Source organism: Tubulanus polymorphus, chromosome 8, assembly GCF_964204645.1.
Source record: "Tubulanus polymorphus chromosome 8, tnTubPoly1.2, whole genome shotgun sequence".
NCBI lineage: Eukaryota > Metazoa > Nemertea > Palaeonemertea > Tubulaniformes > Tubulanidae > Tubulanus > Tubulanus polymorphus.
The window spans coordinates 3821330-3845834 of NC_134032.1; the positions used below are offsets into that span (position 1 = coordinate 3821330).

General features: G+C 39.3%; 2 protein-coding genes across 5 annotated transcripts; both read left to right on the plus strand.

Annotated features, from left to right (window-relative positions):
• Positions 1-525: 525 nt before the first annotated feature.
• Positions 526-3880, plus strand: LOC141910045 (uncharacterized). The gene is made up of 7 exons (XM_074800745.1): positions 526-580; positions 2101-2138; positions 2232-2307; positions 2759-2856; positions 3429-3519; positions 3613-3800; positions 3875-3880. Exons 1-7 carry the CDS (start codon positions 526-528, stop codon positions 3878-3880), a joined length of 552 nt encoding a protein of 183 aa, XP_074656846.1.
• Positions 3881-8943: 5063 nt separating this feature from the next.
• LOC141909808 (uncharacterized) lies at positions 8944-11942 on the plus strand. 4 transcript variants are annotated; one of them, XM_074800441.1, is made up of 4 exons: positions 8944-9501; positions 9705-10257; positions 10621-10697; positions 11588-11942. In XM_074800441.1, exons 2-4 carry the CDS (start codon positions 10252-10254, stop codon positions 11877-11879), a joined length of 375 nt encoding a protein of 124 aa, XP_074656542.1. In that variant the 5' UTR covers positions 8944-9501; positions 9705-10251; the 3' UTR covers positions 11880-11942. The 4 variants fall into 4 exon arrangements, with proteins under 4 accessions (XP_074656542.1, XP_074656543.1, XP_074656541.1 ...); XM_074800442.1 differs by having other exon boundaries at positions 10108-10257; XM_074800440.1 differs by having other exon boundaries at positions 8944-10257.
• The last annotated feature ends 12563 nt before the right edge of the window (positions 11943-24505 follow it).

Sequence of the window (24505 nt, forward strand, 5' to 3'; positions counted from 1 at the left end):
CCAGTTCGCTATTACATTCACTATGCGCGATTCGGTTTAGAGTCTGTTAAGAAATTTCCTGATAACCGAATTTCTCCGATAAACTTAAATATATGGGGAATTATATTTGCTAAAGGATTTCTTGTGTTTCGAAATTACCTAACCGTCATAATTCAGTGCGAAAGATTGGTTACTATAATTTCCCCGCTACAAATTAAACGCAGCCTAAAACCAGTCATCATAATCACGGGTATATTATCAATATCTTTATGTACTTACTATCCCATGACACTCATTGTAGTATTGTCCGGAAGATATGAAGGATTCCGCTTCCTTCATTACATAGCCATAAGACGAAATAAACCATTTTTTGTTCTAATGAACAGATACATAGAACCAATTATACGAATTATTATTTCAAATATTCTAGTTTTCGCTGCAAACATTGCTCTCATTGTTGTCTTATATGTCAAAAGTAAACAACGCCAAAAAACTCTCTCGGCGACCAAGATCTCAACCTCTCAAAATCAGACTAAAGCAACTAAAATGGTGCTTACAATGAGTATTGTTTTTACCGTTCTAGAATTGCCAGGTTTTCTCGGTAAGTTCGGAGGCCGCGTATATCACAAGGATATTATGCATCACATTTACGGGGTTACATCACTTTTTAATTCGTGTGTCAATTTCATACTTTATATAATTGTAAACAAGCAATTCAGAAAAACGATGTTTCTTTTATTGAAAGCCGTTTGAATTCCTTTTCCATCAAAATCCGTGGGACAAAGAAAATGACCAGAATATTTTCTATAAAAAAGTGCGACAGTGAAACTCTTATGACCTGCGAACTCTTAGAGTCAATGATTCTAACATTTGATTGACGATTGGTAATGTCGTTACACGTGATTCCGGAGTTAGTGACTACAACAGTCTAATTATAGTAGACCCAGCCGTACTCTGGCTGGCTGCATCGGTGAAATTCCATACACATTATCTGATCATTCGCGTGAAAATGCTAAATTCCCTGATTTCTTAGTCGGTATTTGGTTAACTTTAAATAAATTACGGTGACTAGAGCGGAGTCTTCGTATGCAGCCGGGAATTGGAACTCGGTACCCCTTCTACTTACTTTGACGCTATAACCGACGCCGAATTTGACTGGCCAATGAGTTCATAAAACAAGTTACCCTGTCGTGATTAAAATATGATATGGTGAATTTCTCGCGTTCAATACTTAAATCTATAAAGGTCTATCTATTTGATTCACTTGTATTCATCTGATGAGGGGATACGATCTCGAAAACGTTCGTGTTTAATAAACCGTTTTTACTCATTAGAAAATGAGGTTTTCAACGTTATCGCTTTTATGGTTGTTCGGATACTTGAACTCTTTACCCAAGATCAATTTTCTATACCGCGTGAGTATCAGTTTCACTTTCAGTTTTGACCATTCGGAAGTTGAGCTTTTCATGTTTTCCATTTGACAACCGTAAACCTTTGTAAGTACCTAATAACCCTGATCACGACGAACTAAGACGCACTTAAATATCCCTCCAGGTGATATGAGTCAATACTGAGATATTGAATTCGGTTCCTAATGACTATTGAAAATATGATCATCACGTAGTTATAATTGTTGTCTCACTCGGCTGAGATGCTAACAGATGGTTTATATGGATCTTCAATCAATCAACACTGAATATTAATGCAATCATCAGCGCACAGGGCGTGGATGATTAGTCAGAAGTCCCGCGGTATTCGGTAAGGGAGGAGACCAGTTAGGAGACCGAAAGCAAGTCTAACATATCGAATTTCGGAGCCGCCACGCATCCAGACCGCTGTAGCCAAAATGAAATCAAACTCAACGATTGGTTTTCTCATAAAAGGTGCGTCAATTTTTTCCACTGTAAAAACCGTTATTTATGGTGGATGACATGTTAAAAAAAATGTTTGCTGGTTTTTGTTCTCACCCGAGCATTCAAAACTTTTTTGATTTCTCACGCGAGAATTTGTAGATAATGTGGTTTTCTCGCGAGAGCTTTCGAAACTGGGTTTTCTGAAAAAGAAAACATAAACGTCTTGTCATTTAGTGAAGGATATCATTTTTTCCTTTTACCTCCACAGTTTCGCTGACGGCTGGTTATTTGATTGAAGCGATTCGGGTAAGAAACGCAATCCGTATAGTGATACCTGGATGATTATTCGAATCCATCAAATCTACGTTCTAATGAATTGACCACGTGACTGGTTTTTAGGGTACGACTTGTGATGCGCGATTCGAACGTTTCGCTACCGATCACGCCATGTGTCTGAAAAGAGGCGCCGACTCAGGTAAGAATACCGCTAAATCGATAAAAACAGAAAATTCTGTAAACTCGACCGCCGATCACACAACTATGTACTTTTGTACTTCGAGATTTCCGATTTCAAAATCAAACCCTCGGTTTCGCTCGCGGCAGCAGGTGTGGTGGGTTTGCAAGGGACACCAAATCAAATCAAATCTACGAATCAAGTGAATCAGAGGGTCAATCCTTATTTTCAGAACACGTAATAATAGCTTAAATGTTTAGAGTGTTTTCCAGATGCTGTTTCTAGTTGTGATGAACTGAAATAGCGTCAAAATAATAACGAAGATTGTAATGTTTGCAAGATTGAAATTTCAGCTAGATTTTTATTTCGGATATCCAATTGATTTCATTTAATTGTTCCTTTTCTCGTCCTGTCTAAATTTCGATGAACATCCTCCGGGATCGAATCCCCTCCCTGTCTGGTTTTGTTTCAGAAATGGACGGCGCCTCACGAGACGTTTTGACAAAAATCGTCAACAGTTATAGAACTCTGAAAATGACCCGCGATCGGAACAGATACATGTTCCGTATGGTAAGCTAGTAATAACAATGACAAAAACTACAATAATGATAATTATCAAAGCGATTTATAAAGAGCTTCACCAGGGCGATTTACAAGTTAAAAATGCCTCCACAAAGAAAGCATTTTAACTGCTCCATCGATGGAAGTGACTTCCCGGCTGTGATAGGAAACTCGTCCCACTTTGGGGCACTGTTGGAAAATGCACGACCACCATTATACTGTGACTATGAACAACTAATGAAACTTGATTAGCTGATCGAATTGCACGTGTGTGCTGCTTGTTATAGTTGGGTAGTCAGTGTTAACTAATGATGTTACTCGCAGGTCCTAAGTAGAGCCGGTTTTTGACTCTAAGTGACAGGTTTTGTGCTGGGTGTCAAATCCATTGCATATGGAAGACAGACGATGGAAGTCAGTCCATGTGGACGTAACGCTTAAAAATGGGCACATTTCGCGCGCGTTATGAACAGCCCCCGATTTTGTTAGGAACCATTTAATAACCGGGAGCCAGACACTTAAATGATAATTTTCTCTTCTCATTACACGTAAACTCCGATATTGCCGATGTTATTGTGTTTCAGTATTGGGATACAGTATTGAGTCGTATGGCTGAAAACTACGCGTCCACTTGTCCCGATACCGTCATATCCGAAACGAGGAACTATATACCAGGTAATACACAACCATCCAGAAATAAAACATGAGACCTCCCTCCGTACAACCCTAATGACGTCATCATCCAATAATATAATCTATACGATTCAGGTCGAGGTCGCGTGGATCAGTTGGTGTTAGTAATGGCGGATGAGGTGATGAACGTCTACCGGAATTACGTCACTGCGGCCGAGTCACGTGACTACGCGGGTATTCTCATGGATGTGGCTGGAGAACTCAGTGACGGAACGACGAATCAATTTCTGTCGATGTTCCTCTCCCCGGATAATGCGGTGAAAGTAAGAGCTTATAGCACCTCCCGTCGATTCGAAAAAAAAGTTTTGTATTACCAAAACAAATTCGTTTATTCAAGAACTAATTATCTTATTTTTTCAATTTTTAAAAGTTTTATTTTAAAGTTTTCCACAAACTCAAGATGTAACGCGCTATGTCAATCATGTCAGGGATTTGATTCTAGAAATGGCTTGATTTCTATGATTATATTTTCTTGTTTCAATGTTATAGTTTGAACATGCTACTGCTATGAAGTTGGGCTGCGGTCTGAAGGCGTGTTCACCGCAAAAGAACGTGCTCGTTTGTAACATAGCCCCCAGGTATTTAGCATTTCACTCAAGTTTAGAATTGATCATGGAGTCACCCGCATGGAGCTTGCAGAATTGGTGTCTAGTGTCAATATCAAATTGCTCCGGGTCGGGTTCCTGCTGAGCTGTCTTTTCAGTAGTACATATCTGATAAAGTTGTTTAGTTGGACAAGCACAGATGAGCAGCTTAACTAAAAACATCGATCATTTCATTGAAATTTTACCGAAAATTCTCCTTTAGAATTGGGTTGTCTTCAAAGAGACTTTTTGGTAATCTTTCATAAAACAGCATAAAATGGATTTTAAAGGTTGATGTTTCAGTTCAGCTGCCTCAATCTGTGCTGGTTCAATAAACACCTATCAAGTTTGTTCCACTAAAACTGGCTGAGCTAGGCCACCCAACTGACGTCCTCTCACGCAAAAGTTTAAACAAATATTTACAAAACGAATATTTGAAAAAATATCAAGAGCTTTAAACCGACCTAATAAGCAGATTATCATAATCAGGCTGTCCCGGGTTCGAAACCGAGTTGATTCCGAGTTGGTCTCAGATGCTGAATCGATGATAAGAGAGGTCCTAGGTTCGAACCCATTGATTGTAAATTCTAATTGGTTCCTAATTAAACATAAATCATTAATTCGGGAATGATCCTACCTTTTGGATTTTCGTTTAACTTAACAATTCCGGACATTCAGTAATTTTTGGAAAGTTCCAAAAGATGGCGAGCTATGATTATGGTCTTTTCGAACAACATGTCTTTAGTAGCTCCATCGGAATTCAGTCAGTTCCGGTAAATTCTGATAGATGACGATCCATGATTCCAGGAACATCTGCAAATTTTAATTCATCCTGATTATTTTTGCTTTACCATAGGAAAGTTCGTCAAAACAGTGAGCGAATGTCGAGTGCGGAACCTTCACTGGATTGTCCCGACAACTTCAACGCAGAATATCAGTTATGTGGTGAGTTTCAAGTAACGCATTGGGCGGGGGAATATAAAATAAATGAAGGAAAAAGACATTATTTCTTATGACTGGATGATCCGATGGAGGTAGGGGTAGTTCAATGTAGACATTTATATGTGGACATGGGGGAGGGAGGTCGAAACTTTGAAATTTAGCGTGGACGTCTTTTGTTGAAACTCCTTAAGTTGTTTCATTCGGTAGATCACCATTATAAACAACAATTTTATTCTGGTTGTTTTTATTTGATTGTTTTCAGATTGTGGTGACAGGAATGTGTGCAGCTATAACGCTTTGCTTTATCCGGTCACCTGCAGTTGTTGGTGCGATAGAGTTTTCGTATCTTCCGTCAAACCGTACGTTAACAGAGACGATTCATGTTCGCGTAAGTGTCTCGAAGGTTCTCACGAGATCCCGTCGCGTTTCCCGAAGTTTCTAGCGAGGATCTCGTATGTTCCTCGCGAGAACCTTTGAGGAACGATACAGGATCTCGCGAGATCCTTCGAGAAACGATACGGGATCACTTATCGTTTCTCAAATGTTATCGCGAGATCTCGTAATTTTCACGAGGGTTCTCGCGAGATCCATCTGTACAAATACAATATTATCCTTAACATACAATTTGTATCACATAATTCGTTATCGACAACATTACGCAATATGTTTTATTTTTCAAGGCGTTGATTAACTTCATTTTCTCGTTTGTTCTGTAGTAAATTGTACAAAAGTGATAACGGATGAAAGTGTGACGCAACAGTTTGACGGGATTGATTCTAACCTGGAGATGAAGGATTTAGAAGCGTCTTGTATGACACCGGATACATCTCCAACAACTCCAGCTCCAACGACTCCAGCTCCAACGACTCCAGTTCCAACGACTCCAGCTCCAACGACTCCAGTTCCGACGACCCCAGCTCCAATGACACCAGCTCCAACGACTCTCGTTCCAACATCAACAACGACTCATAATTCGAAGATAACTTCGACTCCAAGTACCAGGACTCCAGCTCCAAGTGCGCCACATCCAGACGAGTCAAACGGTAGGGTATCTCTAGCAGCCAGTGAAGATAGTCACTGAAAATTTGTCAAATGGCTCGTGAAAAAATTCACTCAACACAACCATTCAGCCGGAGACAGGGTCTCTAGTCGACTTTCCTAAGTGAACATTCAAACTAAAACGGTTTTTCGATTTGTTTCTAGGACGACAGAAATTTGTTATCTGCAAGATACGTTTTACCAAGAAAAATGGCCGCTCTCCGGCGCGTCGCCGCAAGAAGAGGAGATACATGTGTAGGCGGCCTACAAACTCCAGAATATTGAAACATTTATTCGGGCGACTGGCAAATAACACCGCACAGGTGAATATAGCGCCATCTAGTGGACGACCCCGTGACTAAACAGGCGAAATCAAATGTCGTAGATGTACTGATGTAGGCGTATGTTTATATGTATATGTATGGCAAATATAGCAAGAAATACATGAACTGCAGCCTACACAAACTATATTAGTTTGATTTCTTACAATGGGCGACTCGTAATCAGAGAGGGTTTAGGGCCGATAAGGTACTGCAGTAACCATAGAATGAGCGGGCCGTAGAAACGGCAAACAGTCACCACATCTGACTGGTCACTAGCCACTTCAATCGCTAGACAAAGTTACAAACTTCGTCAGTCACTACTGGTCTATGGTCGAGTGATTAGCGTGCTCGTCTGGCGCGCGCTGGAGGTCGCCGGTTCGAGTCCATCTTAAGGCGTATCTTAAGGTAATCGGCATTTTTTGTCGTTTATTTTATTCTCGTGTTCCAACCTAGTCACTCTGGAAGGTCTAGGATTTTTAGGAGATTATTCCTCATGAAATAAAGAACCATCTTTAACCATTTCTGGTCGTTGATTTTACAACTTATGACGTCATTCAATGAAATTAATTAATTGCTTATTTCACCCATCGATTCCGGCGCCCAATTAGCGACAACGAAACGAAAACAAAACAGGGAGTTGGAAACACAGGAATCAATTCTAATTCGATCGCAGCAGCAGCAGCAGCAGCAACCTCCTCTTATCGTTAGATCTTCGGCGCGACTACGCAATCTATTATCGGGAGCGTTAGCTTGGCAGCAGCACGTGCAGTTATATATAATTGCTGCGAGGTGACACTAGTGCAGATAATTGAAAAGAAAAATCAGCAACTCGGGATGCAACACTGTTTGTTGTCTAACGATCTGGAGCAGGTTCTTCACCTGTACCACTGAAATACTGTTCTGGGTCATACTGATTAGCGTCAACCAATTAATCTAAATCGGGCAAACCATTCAACAACTGTGAATAATTTATTTGCTGTGGCGTGATAATAATTAGTTTTTTTTTGAAGAAATGACATACCAACTGTTAGAAAAATGTACCGATTCATATTTTTAGAGGCTACTACTAAATCTATAAAAGGAGGAGTCATAGACAAAGTTGATTTGCTTAGCTGGAGACACTTCTTGTCAAGTACATCATCTCAAGTACTGGGTGTTTTGTAAGTTTAATTTCAGTATTTATTTACTAAGTGCTGTTCCCTCGGACCTCAGTGCTTTCAAACTAGGCCCACCCCATAGGCTATATAGTCCAGGGTGTATAAGCCACTATTCTTTTATATCCTACTAAAATGCACCTTTTTCTATTTTTAGATTCAGGCTTAGAATGTGCAAATTTTTTGAGATACTGAGAAATCAGCTGGCACCAGTAAACTTCAACTGCGAAATTTGCAGCAGGATAGCTGAACGACACAATTTAAAAAAATAAAATGGCTATTCGAATGTTATTTCAATAATAACTTGATTCAACCAGAGAGAAATACAGTACACCCACTTTTCTTCCCTGTTTCCTGGTACCAAATTTTTAGTCTTAAGCTAAGCGATATTCTAAGGTATGCTAGTGGATTTCATTAGAATATGAAGCAATGGAACCAGAATTCTAGCCAGAGTTAAGCGAACTATTGATTCTGATATAATGTAAGAACTGATTTCCTTTGTGTACTCTTGCAGAATGTGTTATGTATTATTTCAAGCTGTTAAATAATATAGTTAGACAAACGTCCAATTATTGGATCTTTCTTGTTGACTCGTTTAATTTTGTGAGTTAAGAGTTCCAGTCAATCCACAATGTGCAGTGCCTAGCCTTCATCTACACTAAAGCCAAGCCTGTGTATGGGAAAATGTCGTTCGACTCCTATAGGCCAGACAAATCAAAGCATGCAATACATTGCAGATAGTAGTCTCCGGCAAGTCGGAAGAGAAAGTAAACCAGGTTTTACCCCGTACCCTACCCGGGAACAAAGACACTTAAAGATTCCTTCCTCCTTGTAGAAATTGTAGAAATATGGCACCCAATCGTAGCAATGCTAAGTACAGTATACTATGACGGTTGAACCTTTATTAACGAATTTCAATGACACCGAAAATAGAATCAAAATAATCATTAGTTCCATGCTAGCACTTAATTTGGGTTATCAGGTTCAGCCTAACTGTACTTTCATTCAGCTACTACTTGTATGAGACTTGGCAGTGATAAGTTGCAAGAAATCACCAAACATAAGGAAAAAAAAAATTAAGAATTGATATTACTGTAATTAAGAATTTATTCAAATGAAGTGATAACTTCATTGTTAGATCGTACCGGAATATGCACATAAAACAAACAACACATCAAACAATCCACGCAATCCGCAATCGATCAAGTTGAACATGACGACTACCTTAAGGCATGTCTCTGTAACCGAAGGTAGATACTAAAACACGGTTCAGGACTCGGGAGCGGACACCGGCCCGGGAAATATTTCAAAACGTGTATTGTTGGTACCTAGCACGATTTTACTGTTTTTCAGGAATTCCCTGAAATGTCGGCGTTTTTCGGAAATTCCCTGAAATTTCAGCGTTTTTATTTCAGCGTTTCAGCTTTTTCAGCGAAGTTCAGGAACCGGAATTTATGCGTTCGTTTTGGTCTTACTGCAGGTTGTTTGGAGTGGACCTTTGAGCCGACCTTCAGGCTGGTTAGTCATCGCGGACTGTGCGGCGGAATCGGATTTGCCAGATCGAAAATAGTTTACCCCTCTACGTCTCTGTTCCGCGTAAATTAGAGGAATAGTTATTCCCCTCTGCGAAATGAGAGTTACGACAGTACTGAAAAACGGCTGAAATCATCTAGGAAGTATGCTGAAATTAATGATCACCATGGTAAACACTGGTTACAAATGCATCTGCTAGAAAACTAAAGAAGAGGATATCGAAAGTCATTGATTGTGAAATCATCCCGGTTCAAGAGACGTTTTCCCTACGTTGGTACCGAGGAAAAAGCTGGACGACAGCTTGCCGGAATGTAAAAACCGACGACTACGCGCTCCTCGCACGGACCTCCACCAGGCCGTGGGAAATGGTTAAAAGGACGAGTTGTTGAGGTATTTCCTAATACAGATGACAAAATCAGTAAACCGTGAACGGCTCTATTCTGGTGCGTCCGACAACAAAGTTGGTTGTACCGCTTCCTGTTGAAGCGCAGAGTATTAATGCTCATTGTGATAGCTGAATTATATTTAAAAAGTACCATTAATTATCTATCAATTGTGTAATATTAATTGGATTTATCATCGATTTATCATAGATTGGCTATAGAACTAAAATGAACTCAGACTGATCTTAAGTGGTTAGATTGGCTATAGAACTAAAATGAACTCAGACTGATCTTAAGTGGTTAGATTGGCTATAGAACTAAAATGACCTTAACTGGGTCGAAGCACGATAAAAATAGAGTATAAAAAAGCATTTTCGGTCATGGTTCGTCGTCAGGACGTCACGCATATGTAATGTTTATTTGATTGAATGGGATTGTCCAGGGTTTTAAAACGTAACCAACAGCGACCAACGCGTCGAAAACTGTCCTGACCTTTTAGTCGCTGGTCAAAACACACCTCGTAAGCCAAACAACGCTATTCAACGCTTACACACTCAGGAGCGGCCAATAATTCGCGATGGACTACTTAAGAGAGTACGTCAATCTTTTCTAGGAAATTTTTGACACATATCAGATCAGTGACCAAAAAAAGAAGAATTTCAAGCCAGTCTTGAAAAAATATATCGATCAGTTTGATTGGAAGTTGCCGAAAATTCCGCTCGGGGTGTTGTTCAGCGTTATCGGCGATCCCTATTTTATGGCGGTAAGAACTTTATTTCATAATAACAAACACCGATTCATTCAAACGATGGATGAATTCGGGTCTAACTGCAGTTGGGTCACATTTCCGCTGTGTGCTAATGTTATCAACGAATAGTGTTATGGTTAGGTTAGGTTAGGTACATAAATTATCAGGGACACTTTAAGTGCAGTCGCTCCTAAATTCGAGATCTCATCGACAAACCATCCGGACCCGATTCCACAGTTAGGGAATTGAGTTAACTCAGAGTTAAAGTTAGTTCATTTTTAATTAGTTAACTCAAGAGTTGAATGTTAATTTGGAACTGCGAAACTGGACCCGGAAGTGCAAAACCTAATTGGAGAAATGTATACCTGTATTTTCTAGGAACTGCATAAAAAGTTTGAAGAAAGTACTTCAAGCAATGGAATTGAGTTTCATCATTTCGCACACTTTTGGTTCAGGTAAGTAAATAGCGGGTCTTTTGAATCGGGCTAATCTAACAGATAAACAGTTAATCGGGGGTGGGGGGGGGGCGTGTGAGCGACTGATGACGTGGATAAAATGTGTCTCACTGCTATAGAAAATTCGGTTCATCATCTTATAGGATAGCCACCCTTTTGACCATCTTAAATGTCATGTTGGCCCGATACGGGCTTCATAAATGAATTTGATGGTCATCGGTCATCTAACATGGCCACCAGGGGAAGCCGTCTTGATTTACATTCGTAGGACATGCATGCAGTCGGGGGGGGGGAGGTTCTTTAAATTTGTTGTGTAGTAACAATCTAACGGTTTAAACAATGGAAGTACCGATATATAACAGTGTGATCAAGGGTCGAGTTAACGGAATCCTGTGTTTAAATCTAGGAACACAATTCGTTATTTCGGTTCCGGTTCATTCAAACAATCTTCCAGTTTAAGCTTCAGTTTATTCACTCCACAAGTTATGATAACACCCAACAATACAGCAGAGATTACAGCAAATTTCATCAAATATAATCATAGAATTGATAATGATTATTTTGATAGTAATAATCATTACTATTATCATGATTATTATCATATCAATGATATTTGTGATGCAAATAAAGATATAGCGATCCAAACAGTCTGAACCGGCAAGTGACTGATTGGGGTTAATTTGGTTGGATGCCTAGATTTGTTGGAAACATCGATATTTCTGAATAACTTTTTATATCACAAGGTTGGCGATCGTTTTGCCATTTCTTTTTTATTTGTCGTAATTGTAACGATTAACCCAATCTGCGGGTCGTTAAGAAAACGAACTGAAATCGCTAACCACAGTCTAAATATTCTCCTTTACTTCATGACATCGATTTCACAATTTCAGCAAAACGATCCTCGAAAAATGGAAACATAATTTCGCGCTTTACGACGTAGACAACAGCGGATCGTTGGAGAAGGAAGAATTAGAAAGTTTCCTGGCAATTCTCGGTCAGCACGGCGAGCGCGAGAAAGAAATAAGGGAAAAACTCGAAGAATTCGACACCGACGGAAAGGAGGGAATATCGTTCGAGGAATTTAAGAATTTTGTTGAATCCGATATTAAAGATAAACTCGACCCGATAATGGAACGTGTCATCAAGAAGGCCACCAAAGATATTTTGAAGAGAGATTTTTGATCGTCGGAAAGCAAAACATTTGTAGTGGTTATTTGTCAATATCAGTCGACACGTCATTGTCACCTGGAAAAATAAATATAAATGTTTCTATGGTAAATTATTCGTAGCTGTTGTTTATCTATCGAAGCCAAATAATTCGGCTAAAATCAGATAATCCGTTTCGAGGTAGATATGAAAATGCCTGAGGCTACTGAGTAAAGATTAGCGAAAATAGTCTTGAAAAATTTAGAAATGGCCATAATTTCAACTTAGGTCCAATCGCATTTTTTCTTACGGTTATGATTGCTAGAATGTTTTTTAAACGGCCATTAAGATAGTTACGTAACCGCGATAACAAAAACGTGGTATTGTAGAATTGGGTTTGGAATCAATTAAACCCCCGCAAAATTCTCAAACTGGAGACAGAGACAAATTAAACTCACACAACTGTGGAACTGGGTTCAGAGACAAATTAAACCCACACAACTGTGGAACTGGGTTCAGAGTGAAATTAAATGCATACAACTGTGGAAGTAGACCAAGAGACAAATTAAAACAATTCAACTGTGGAACTGGGCTAATAGACGAATATATCCCACACAACTGTTAAACGGGACTTAGAGATATATTTAAACCACGCACACGTGGAACTGGATCAAGAAACAAATTTAACCCACACAACTGTGGAACTGAATCAAGAAACGAATTAAACCCACACATACTACTGTGGAACTGGGTTCAGAGTCAAATTAAACCCACACAACTGTGGTTTAGGATTCAGAGTCAAATTTAACCCACACAACTGTGGAACTGGGTTTAGAGTCAAATTAAACCCACACAACTGTGGAACTTGATTCAGAGTCAAATTAAATCCACACAACTGTGGAACTGGATTCAGAGTCAAATTAAACCCACACAACTGTGGAACTGGGTTCAGAGTCAAATTAAACCCACACAACTGTGGAACTGGGTTCAGAGTCAAATTAAACCCACACAACTGTGGAACTGAATCAAGAAACGAATTAAACCCACACATACTACTGTGGAACTGGGTTCAGAGTCAAATTAAACCCACACAACTGTGGTTTAGGATTCAGAGTCAAATTAAACCCACACAACTGTGGAACTGGGTTCAGAGTCAAATTAAACCCACACAACTGTGGAACTGGATTCAGAGTCAAATTAAACCCACACAACTGTGGAACTGGGTTCAGAGTCAAATTAAACCCACACAACTGTGGAACTGGATTCAGAGTCAAATTAAACCGACAAAACAGTGGAACTGGATCCGAACTTTTTTGTCAAAACAATATCGCTCACAACAAGAAGAGAGATAAAAGAGTAAAAGAGACACGGCCACCATTCCGATTATGAGTCCTAACCAGTATTGTGCAAACGTGGCCGTTTTTGAACGTCAACCTTGCGCAACGATAGAATTTAGTCGAAACATCGAATAAGAATAGATAATCAACTCTTAAAAGCCCAACGTAACTTTTGGAGTCAAAATCCAGTATGAAGTCGGTCGGGTATTGGGCCTGCGATTCTTTCCGAATTAAAATAATGTATCCCGACCGGCATCTTGGCTGTTGACTCCCATTCTCGGAAAATATTAAAGGCAGGTATTGGAAAAAAAAATTTTTGGAAAGGCGCAAAAAAATTCCCCAAAATTGGGAGAATTTTTTCTAAATGTAAATTCGCCGATAAAAGGGTTCACGCGTCCTTGGACGCGTCAAAAATGATATTATAATTTTGACAATATTTACATATCCCGAAGCATGATAAAAAATGAATAGTACCAGAAAGTATTTTCGGCCACGGTTCGCCATTGGGCAGGACGTCACGCATATGCAATGAATAGATCTGATTGAATGGGATTGTCCAGGGTTTTAAAACGTAACGACCACTGGAGGCGTCTAAACCTGTCTTGGCCTATATAGTCGTTGTGGTCAAAATGCACCTTGTAAATAAGACATATTCGACGCTTACGCATACAGAGTAAAGCGGCCAAAAAAATTGCGATGGACTCCACAAACTACGTCGATTTTTTCCGGGATATTTTTGACGGTTATCAGATCGGTAGCAGTTAATTCTGAGTTAAAGTTAGTTCGGAGTAAAATCTTAACCCATTAAGCTGCCCGTATCCGCCCTGCCTATTACTCCTCAAGCCGCCCAAATCCACCCGGCACTTTTTCGTATGCAGCACAAAAACAACAATAGTGGGATTCGAAACCAATAATTTATGATGAACCAGGCGCCTCTCAAAATACCGTACAGAAATCAACATCCTCCCATTTCAATTTTTCGAGTATTTGGGGTATGAACATGACAGATCTTAGCGCGCTCTTCAAATCCAAGTAGATTCAAGGACACGATTTTGGTGGCCCACCTCATCAAATCTTACATCATGAAAGCCTTGTCTATTTACTATAAAACAACACGAATTTTCAATCCATGGAAATAAACAGCAAATGAGCTATTCGGTATCGAGATGAACTTGGATTTTACCTTGAATTTTCTGAGGAGTGATACGGGATATCGACAAATTCAAGTTCTTGAATTAATCGTTTGATGGCGCTAGTCAGAACCGGAAATTGGAACCTAAATCCGCCATGCTCTAGTTCATTTGCAATGAAAATCTTTCGCTTCAAGTTTTCTATCAGCGATATTCCACTTACTATAAATCGTCATGCGTAATCCTTTAAATATGATAACCTACCGTTACGTTGGATATGATAGAACCTCACTGCAAAGGCTAGAAATCACTATAAGTGTCCTAAAATTATCAAAAAACATTTTGCAGCGGCTGAAGATGTGAAGACTGGTTGCCAGGTATCACATGGTGGCAGCACTTGACGGCCCAATTTTGATTGTTGGTTCGAGTCATAGTACTTTTCATATTTTATTATGAATCTACGAGTGTAGTCCTTCAAAAATCAATTTTATTTCATAATATCATTTCAAAAATTTAAGCGGGCACCTAATCTAACGGTCAGTTTATGTTCATGTATGTACATATCCACGCAGGTAGTCTGATACTGCAATACTGGCCATGAACTCCAGCTTCCATGCACTACTTGTTAATATTGTTTAACCGCTGATAACTGAACACTACTACAATGTTCCCGAAAGCTGTATTAGTATAATTCATGAAAGCCCAATAATATATAACCTAAACGTCTTCATAATAATATCATTAAAAAAGTTTATTATCAGCCGAGTTCATCGATATTTTTACTTTGTTTCCATCTAAATCAAATCCAGAGATATGAACGAAATAAAAAAAAATTAAAACGGAGAAAAATAGGGACAAAAAATTCAACAATGCGGACCCGGCGGGTACCCAAAAAAATGGCGCCTGGAAACTGTAAAAAGGCTGTTTGAAGCAGGTGAAATATCCCAACCCTATTAAAGATGCGGTTTATCATCTTGAACAATGGTCGCCCTTGTGGCCATCTTGAATGTAATGTTTGCCCGATACCGGCCTCCTGAATATATTTGATGCGATAATTGGAATACAATCACCAATCAGTACAGCTACTGCGTAACAAATTAATTATGAGAGAATATTTTTACGACGTCAACAAAGTAAATTGAAAGTAATGTTATGTTTTTGATGAGTAGATTTTGTATGATTTGTTTTGATTCGGTGTCCCTTGCAAACCCAGTCACGCCTGCCGGGAGCGAAACAGGGGTTTGATTGTTGTTTTTTTTTTAATTTCCTCAACCCGCTAAGCGCCACGCAGAGCATTATATTAAGCGAGTTCGATGTTTCTTAAACCTTCGACCAAGAAACTCTGTCGCCAGAAACAATATACCCCGGATTGACGGGACCAGTGATCGCCGGCTTAACCCACTCGGCCACTGCACCTGGGTTTTTATTTTGAAATCGGAAATCGAAGTACAGATATAGCAGTGTGATCAGCGGTCGATTTTACAATATTTTTTGTTTAAATAAATTTTTTGTTTAACAGTATTTTTGTTCCGGTTCATTTAAACAATCTTTCAACCAGTCTGAACCGACAAACATCTGATTCACTGATTAATTGGGGTTAATTTGGTTGGATGCCTCGAGACTTCGGGATATAACTTCATAAATCACAAGCTTGGCGATCGTTTTGTCCATTTCTTTTTAATTTCTTTATTGTTTGTCTTAATTGTAACGATTTACCCAATCTCCGGCGGTTAAGAAAACAAACTGCAATCCATTTGAATCAATCACCGCGGTCTCGATATTCACTTTTACTTCATGGCGCCGATTTCACAATTTCAGCAAAAAAATCCTCGAAAAATCGAAGATTATTGGGAATGAGATTTTTGATCGTTAATAGCAAAACATTTTTAATTATTTGTAAATCTAAGTTGACACGTTATTGTTTGCCCGAAATAAATATAAATGTTTCTATGATATATTCGTAGCTGTTGTTTAGTAATCGAAGCCAAATAATTCGTCGACTTTCGTCTAAAATCAAATAATCCGTTTCGAGGTAGATATGAATAGGTTTGAGGCTACTGACCACAAAATAATAAAAATAGTCTTAAAAATTTAGAAATTTCCATTATTTTAACTTAGGTCCGATCAATTTTGCGCAGCGCTAAATGCATATGCAAAATTCACTCGTGCACTCGTTTATGCTTTCAAGAAACTATCTGCTAGTATTCACAACAGAGTATATAATGCCTGTGTTACATTTGCAAGAAGCCGTTCGTATGTAGTCAAGAAATTTGAACGCGGACGGCCAACTATCTACTACTAGCGACACTTGGCGGATTTTCGCCTGCCATACGTGGAATCCTCCATTGCATCAGTAGCGCTGCGGGTTTGCAATGGGGTACCCGCAAAACCAGCTATCCCGTTAGATCGCGTGACCAGCAGTAGGTTCCATTCTTCTAATCAGATATCAATATACCTTTCACAGATAATTGATTAATCTTAGAGAAATGTTCGTTTAGATTTAATTGAAATGTAGAAGGAAATCGAACGCGGACGTCCAACTATGTACTATCTACTAGCGACACCTGGCGGATCCTCGCCTGCCATGAGTAGAATCCTCGATTGCCACAGTAGCACTGCGGGTACCCCAATGCGACTGTTGCAGGTTATTTCGGTAACGTTTTTAAGTTCTTTCGTCCCCGTGCAATACATCTCGCCATCATAATAATAAACAAGAAAATAAACTTTAATAAATTATTTGACGCCTGCGAAAAAATGTAGAATTTCTGGGATAAGCTAATGTGGAATTGCAAATTTGAAATCGAAGTTTTAAGAAATTTGGGGAATTATGAGATTTGGCGATTGGGTAGATGATACAGTCTTCGACTGGTCTAATTTAAAAAAAAATTGTCAACTTGTGACCGACTTCGATTCACTTTTGCTCTAAGCTGGTCTGCAACTTCACTGCCTCCATGGCTGAAGAAAGAGCTCTTCTGTTGTCTGCTTCATCATGACTTCGAGCATATCGTGTAGCCAGCCGGCCCGTTCCCGGGCCCGGTTGGGTTTGGCTGTCACTCGATATCCTAGACTTGAGTCTGGGTTGAAGTAGACATCGTCATTTAGATAACTTATTCATGTTATTCTGTATGAATTACCCATGTGTCTTGTATTTTGTATTTTCTTGTTCTAAAATTTGTAACTTTATTGAATTTGGGAATTTCATCCCGGAATTTCAATGTAATAAGGATCAATAAAGTATTGAATTGAATTGTCACTTATACACATGCCATCAGTGGACGCGGAGCCGTATATGACAGCTATGCTATTATAAATTGCTAATCTCATGGAACCTGCATACGTCTAATATCGAACATATTTTCTAAAACATTTGAATATTGAAATTATATGTTTACACGTTTTTATATAGACCGCTTGTAGCCGCCGATGAAATTCACACCGGCCCTATTCAGATCGTAGATAAATTCGTCATTCCACTAGCATCCCCATGTCAGGGTCTGACTTTTATATCGGACTTCCAAATCGTGTATACATCCGCCATTTAACCGAATAATCCGATTTACTTATCATTTCTATTTATGCCTGCCGCTCCTGATATAATCATACATCCTTTACTATTACAATACGTCTTATCATGATATTCAATGCAATATAACATTACAACGTTCAAATAGAGGTCATTATATAATCACAGGGAGCCATTCTACATCTTTATCAATAATATTTTGCCAAATAGCTTGTATGTGTACACATAAACCTGTGACGTTTTGCACATCGATTTACGGTTGTCGTTTGTAAAATGACGCTGAATGGTTAACATTGTTTAGGTTTCATAATGGTAACGTTTTATAAGGCGTCAAAAATAGTCGCCCTCTTCACTTTTAGAATTTAGATTAAGGCTTTTCATTTCTGCATTTCGTAAAAGAAAGTAGGTAAAATAAAAATCTGTCGCCCTCGTCACGCGTTTCCAAAAAGGGCAGATAAGAAACAAGGGTATTTCTTAGCGTGGCCTTACTATGCACGCACACTTAAAACTATCTTTACTCTATCCAAAGAGGTTGATCTTCGCAGAAATAATGCTGTTCGGCGTAATCCATTGGAGAACCCGTAAAACTAGCTATCCCACCAGGTGGCGTGACGAGCAGTAGATCGCCCGTTGTCAAAATTACATATTAATCGCTATGCTATGAATATTATTGTCCCTGGTTAAACAGAGGTCGCCTTTTAAACTGTATATAGAACAATATTGTTGACCTTCGTTTATTCGACTATGGTTGGTTGCGTGCTCGTCTAAACCTGCCCTGTTATAAAGTCGTTGGGCGAAACAGACCTTGGAAACCAGACATATTCGACATTTAACGCAAGCACAGGAAGTAAAGCGGTCACAAATTGCGATGGACTACACAAACTACCTAAAATACTCCGGAGATTTTCGACCGATATCAGATCGGTCGCTTCGATGAGAATGTTTTCAAACGAATCCTACAGAAATTCATCGAACGGTTCGATGGAAATACACCGGATGATGATTTCGCGTAACTCTGTGTTCAGGGTAATGTTCGATCGTCTTTTTGTGTGTATCGGACAATGGATAAAATCGATATCTCGCAGACGACGGGAATGCGAAAGTTAATATGAAGAATTTGATATATTCTATTCAGGAATTGGACCGAAAGTATCCCCGTGATTCCCGGTCTGATGACATAGGGTTTCATGAACTCGCGCAGGAATGGTTTAGGTAAGTCAATTTTAGTATTCAAGCTAATAACGCTTTTATCAAACTACGGCTTGGTACGGAATGTTTTTGTTTTTTCAAACGAAGTGCCCCTTCACCTAAATCGCAAACATTCCATTTGATATAACATCTCACAACATCGTAGCGCTTGCATCAAGCTGTTCGGTATTATTTTGTCTAGTATTGTTACCTGATTCGATACATCGCCATCATGGAAATAAAAATTTGAAGATCATTTCGTCTATTTCTATAATTTTTGTCTTGGTTACTTGTCGTTCAATTCATGGCATTGATTTGACATTTTCAGCAAGGCTGCCCTTCACAAATGGAAATATACTTTTGTCGAATACGACAAAGACAACAGCGAATCGATGGAGAAGGAAGAATTGGAAAGTTTCCTGGCATTCCTCGGTCAGTTCGGCGAGCGCGAGAAAGAAATAAGGAAAAAACTCACCGAATGCGCCACCGATGGAAAGGAGGGAATATCGTTCGAGGAACTTGAGAAATTTATCAGATCTGAGATCAAAGAAATACTCGACCCGATAATGGATGAGTTTATCCAGCAGGCCGTCGAAGATTATTGCGCAGTCGCCTAATTTCAATCGTCATGAAAACAATCAGCTGATGTAGATATTTGTCAATAAAATTTGAGATGAATTATACATTTTTTTGCTATAATGCTTTCTGTTTCGCAGCCAAACTATTCGACTTTCGTCGAGTCGTCGAAAGGAGAGGCGGGAAATCAGATAGCCCGTATGCAAATTCTGTAAGTTTGTCGAGATAGAAAATGAAAAAGGCATCTTAAATGGCTGGGAACGGCGAAAATAATAATAACTTTTTCTATTATTTGATTATCATCCACGGAAACCTTTGACCGCAGACAAAAATTCAAATTGAGCGAAAATTGCAGTTTATTATGATGGGAGGTATAGAAAAGAAATTCGACTTTTTCTGCAATCATAAGAGTCATATTAAATTAAACCCACACAACTGTAGACTTGATCTATGGTCAAATTAAACCCACACTACTGTGGAACAGGATCCTAAGTCAAATTAAACCCGCACAACTGTGGAACTGGTTCCAGAGTCAATTTAAACTCGCACAATTGTGGAACTGGATCCAGAGTCAAATTAAACCCACACAACTGTGGAACTGGATCCGGAGTAAAATCAAACCTACACAACTGGGGAACTGGATCCAGGGTCAAATTAAATCCACACAACTGTGGAACTGGATTCGGAGTCAAATCAAACATACACATCTGTGGAACTGGAACCAGGGTCAAATTAAATCCACACATTTGTGGAACTGAATTCGGAGTCAAATCAAACATACACAACTGTGGAACTGGAACCAGGGTCAAATTAAACCCACATAACTGTGGAACTGGATCTGGAGTAAAATCAAACCTACACAACTGTGGAACTGGATCCAGGGTCAAATTAATCCCTCACAACTGTGGAACTGGATCCAAGGTCAAATTAATCCCTCACAACTGTGGAACTGGATTCGGAGTCAAATCAGACCTACACAACTTAACTGCGGAACTGCATCCAGACTCATATTGAACCCAGAGTCAAATTAAACCCACATAAGTTTGGAACTGGATCCAGAGTCAACTTGAACCAAAAAGAGCTATAGGGTATTTCTAAGCGTGGCCCAATAAACACACAAACTCAAAATACACTATTATTCTAACTCAAAAAAAAGAACTTGATCTTCGCAAAAATAAAGTGTTGCTTGTCGCAATCCAAATTGGGGAACCCACCAGCTATCCCACCAGGTGGCGTGACGAGCAGTAGATCGCCCGTTGTCAAATTTACATAATCGTAATCCTAATTGAATATTATTAAATCGGGTTAATCAGAGGTCGCCTTTCAAACTATAGAAAAATATGGTTGACTTTAGTTTATTCGTTTATAAATAATCGTTACATGCTCGTCCAAGCCTGTCATGTGGCCTTATATAGTCGGTGGGCGAAACGGACCTTGGAAACCAGGCATACTCGACATTTAACGCACACACGCGAAGCGAGGCGGTCACAAATTGCGATGGACTACCTAGATATATTCGATGGGATTTTCTGGTTATACCAGATCGGAGCCAGCCACCTCAGGTATTTCGAACCAGTGCTACGGGTTTGTATCGAACAGTTCGATGGCGAATCGCTGCAGGTTTCGCGTGAAGCGGTATCAAATGTGCTCTCCGGTCGTGAGCTCATTGAGGTAAGGACATTTCGCGATGATAATATTATTTTCTGTGTATTGGATAAAATCGATATCTCGCGGACGATATCTACTGGAAATGCAGAAGCTAATTTGAGAAATTTTATATATTCTACAGGAATTGGAACGACAGTATCCCTCTAAATCCCGGTTTGATAAAATAGGGTTTAATGAGTTCATTCACACTGGAATGGCCAAGGTATGTCAATAATACTATTTAAGTTTATAACGTGTCTATATAACTGCAGAATGGTACGACATGATTTTGTTTTTTCAAATGAAGTGCCCCTTCACTTAAATCGTAAACATTCCATTTGATATAACAGCGCCGAGTTGATTAAACGACCAGCCGATTGCGCCACCTTTCATTAATCGAACGACCAGCCGGTGGCGCCATCTTTCATTAATCGAATACGAATACGAATACGAATACGAATACGAATATCTATTTACACTCCAACCATTTCCATGGTATATGGAGGAAAACAGTATTTACAATAATTACATAAACAGTAATAAAAGCTACAAAACTTAATTAACAGGTCTCACACTTATGTACATTATATACTATTTACTATTTACAATACATATATTTACAATACATACACTACCGGAGGGATTTATATACATCTAGACCTATTTTGATGAATTTAGCCATATTTAAAGTTGGATTTTATAATACATCTAAGTTCCGAAAGGTATTTATATCTAAGTGGTTTTCACGGGGTTCGGTAAGCAAATTACAATCGAAAATAGAATGTACTTCGTCTCCTAAAACGTTGCAGGCGGGGCATAATCTATCGGTTCTGGGTAAATGAAGGTTTGATAATCTATTTACAGGTAGGAGATAAGACCCAATCCTGAACTGGAATAAACTGGTCATTAAATCGTCATCAAGCTGATTAATATAGTTTTCAAATTTAATATCCTTCTTATATTGCCTAAAATTAGTGTATAGCGAGTTATTATTCAACTTAAAATCTATCTCTTGTACGTGCTGGTCTCGGAGTACACATTTTAATATCTTTGAGAGTGTCATAGAGTTAACCATTAATTGCTGCGTCCAAATATACGATAGACCGCAGTCATCAAAAATCTTCTTAATAAACCAGCCGGTGGCGCCATCTTCATAAATCACGTGAATAATTGGTCGGTTGAATACGGCACTCGATGCTAAAGGATCTCCGTATAGCCTGACACACTGGGCCACCTTCGGTTATCTGAGTTCGTCGACTATAGTCGAACTAAACGAAACCGAATGATCGTTAGTCCGGAAATATATTCCGGACATAGTTCGAAAATCAAGCGCATTCGGTCATTAGTTCCGACCACTAGTCGACTAGATACGAAAACCGAATTTGGCCCGGGCGACTTTACCGGCGAAATCGCCCCGTGTGTCCCCCAATTTCGGTATCGTTACCTCATATTGAAATCTTGAAAATAACTTCACCACCAAAAGGTTGAACATCATTTTGTCTATATTTACAATTAGTGTCTCGGTTGTTACTCGGTATATTTTGCAGTAAAGTCTCAAATGGATAAGAAAACAAACCGAAATATAACACTGCGGTCTCGATATTCTCGATTTACTTCATGACGTTGATTTTACGAGTTCAGCAAATCAGTCGGACAGAAATGGATGCGTACTTTTGTCGCATACGACGAAAACAACAGCAGATCGTTGGAGAAGGGGGAATTGGAAAGTTTCCTGGCAATTCTAGGTCAGAGCGGCGAGCGCAAGGAAGAAATAAGGAAAAAACTCACCGAATGCGACACCGTCGGAAAGGAGGGAATTTCGTTTGCGGAACTCATGAAATTTATTAGATCCGAGATTGAAGAGAAACTTCAACCGATAATGGAATGTCTTCTCCAGAACGTCGTCGAAGATAATAAAAAAAGAGTAATTCTGATCGTCAGAAAACAGAATCAGCTGTTGCAGATATTTGTCAATAAAAGTTGAATAATAACAAGTAATCATACGCCTGTTAACAAATACTATAGGCCTATTTTTGTAGTTTTTTTTCTGCATCGAAGCGTTTAACCCACACAACTGTGAAATCGGATCCGAGTCAAATTAAACCTACACAACTGTGGATCTGGATCCAGAGTCAAATTAAACCCACGCAACTGTGGAACTGGATCCAGAGTCAAATTAAACAAACACAACTGTGAAATCGGATCCTGAGTTAAATTAAACCCACACAACTGTGGATCTGGATCCAGAGTCAAATTAAACTCACACAACTGTGGAACTGGATCCAGAGTCAAATTAAACAAACACAACTGTGGAACTGGATCCAGAGTCAAATTAAACAAACACAACTGTGGAACTGGATCCAGAGTCAAATTAAACAAACACAACTGTGGAACTGGATCCAGAGTCAAATTAAACAAACACAACTGTGAAACTGGATTCTGAGTCAAATTAAACCCACAGAACTGTGGAACTGGGTTCACAGTAAAATTAAACCCACACAAATGTGGAACTGGGTCCAGAGACAAATTAAACCCACACAACTGTGAAATCGGATCCTGAGTCAAATTAAACCTACACAACTGTGGAACTGGATCCAGAGTCGAAATTAAACAAACACAACTGTGGAACTGGATCCATAGTCAAATTAAACAAACACAACTGTGGAACTGGATCCAGAGTCAAATTAAACAAAAACAACTTTGAAACTGGATCCTGAGTCAAATTAAACCCACAGAACTGTGGAACTGGGTCCACAGTAAAATTTAACCCACACAAATGTGGAACTGTGTACAGAGACAAATTAAACCCACAGAACTGTGAAATCGGATCCTGAGTCAAATTAAACCTACACAACTGTGGAACTGGATCCAGAGTCAAATTAAACAAACACAACTGTGGAACTGGATCCAGAGTAAAATTAAACCACATAACGGTGGAGCTGGATTGGAACAATTAAGTCCAGACAACTGTGGAATTGGGTCCAGAGTCAAATTAAACCCACACCCAGAGGCAAAATAAACTGGTCCTGGAAGTGATTCTGCCCTAGCATCGTTTCGATAGCATTGTTTAGTATCGAGTGAGTGGTTCACGCGCCCTCTTATCGGGGACGGGACAAAATTTGACACGATCCATGCCAAACTATTTCTGTCTGATATTTTCTAACGGATAAAATCTATTTCTGAATCGGTTTGTACCGGATGACACGCCGGCGTGGTTTGGTGCGACGGAATTCTGTACAGAAATAGATACTGAAGTCGACG

Excerpts from the sequence above, each read along its gene's own strand:
- LOC141909808 (XM_074800439.1), top strand. The coding sequence starts at position 9,257 with ATGCTGAAATTAATGATCACCATG. Across the intron at positions 9,281-10,620 it reads TGAAATTAATGATCACCATG|GAACTGCATAAAAAGTTTGA; the intron begins GTAAACACTGGT and ends TGTATTTTCTAG. Across the intron at positions 10,698-11,587 it reads TTCGCACACTTTTGGTTCAG|CAAAACGATCCTCGAAAAAT; the intron begins GTAAGTAAATAG and ends TCACAATTTCAG.
- LOC141910045 (XM_074800745.1), top strand. The coding sequence starts at position 526 with ATGGTGCTTACAATGAGTATTGTTTTTACCGTTCTAGAATTGCCAGGT. Across the intron at positions 581-2,100 it reads AGAATTGCCAGGTTTTCTCG|TTTCGCTGACGGCTGGTTAT; the intron begins GTAAGTTCGGAG and ends TTACCTCCACAG. Across the intron at positions 2,308-2,758 it reads GAAAAGAGGCGCCGACTCAG|AAATGGACGGCGCCTCACGA; the intron begins GTAAGAATACCG and ends GTTTTGTTTCAG.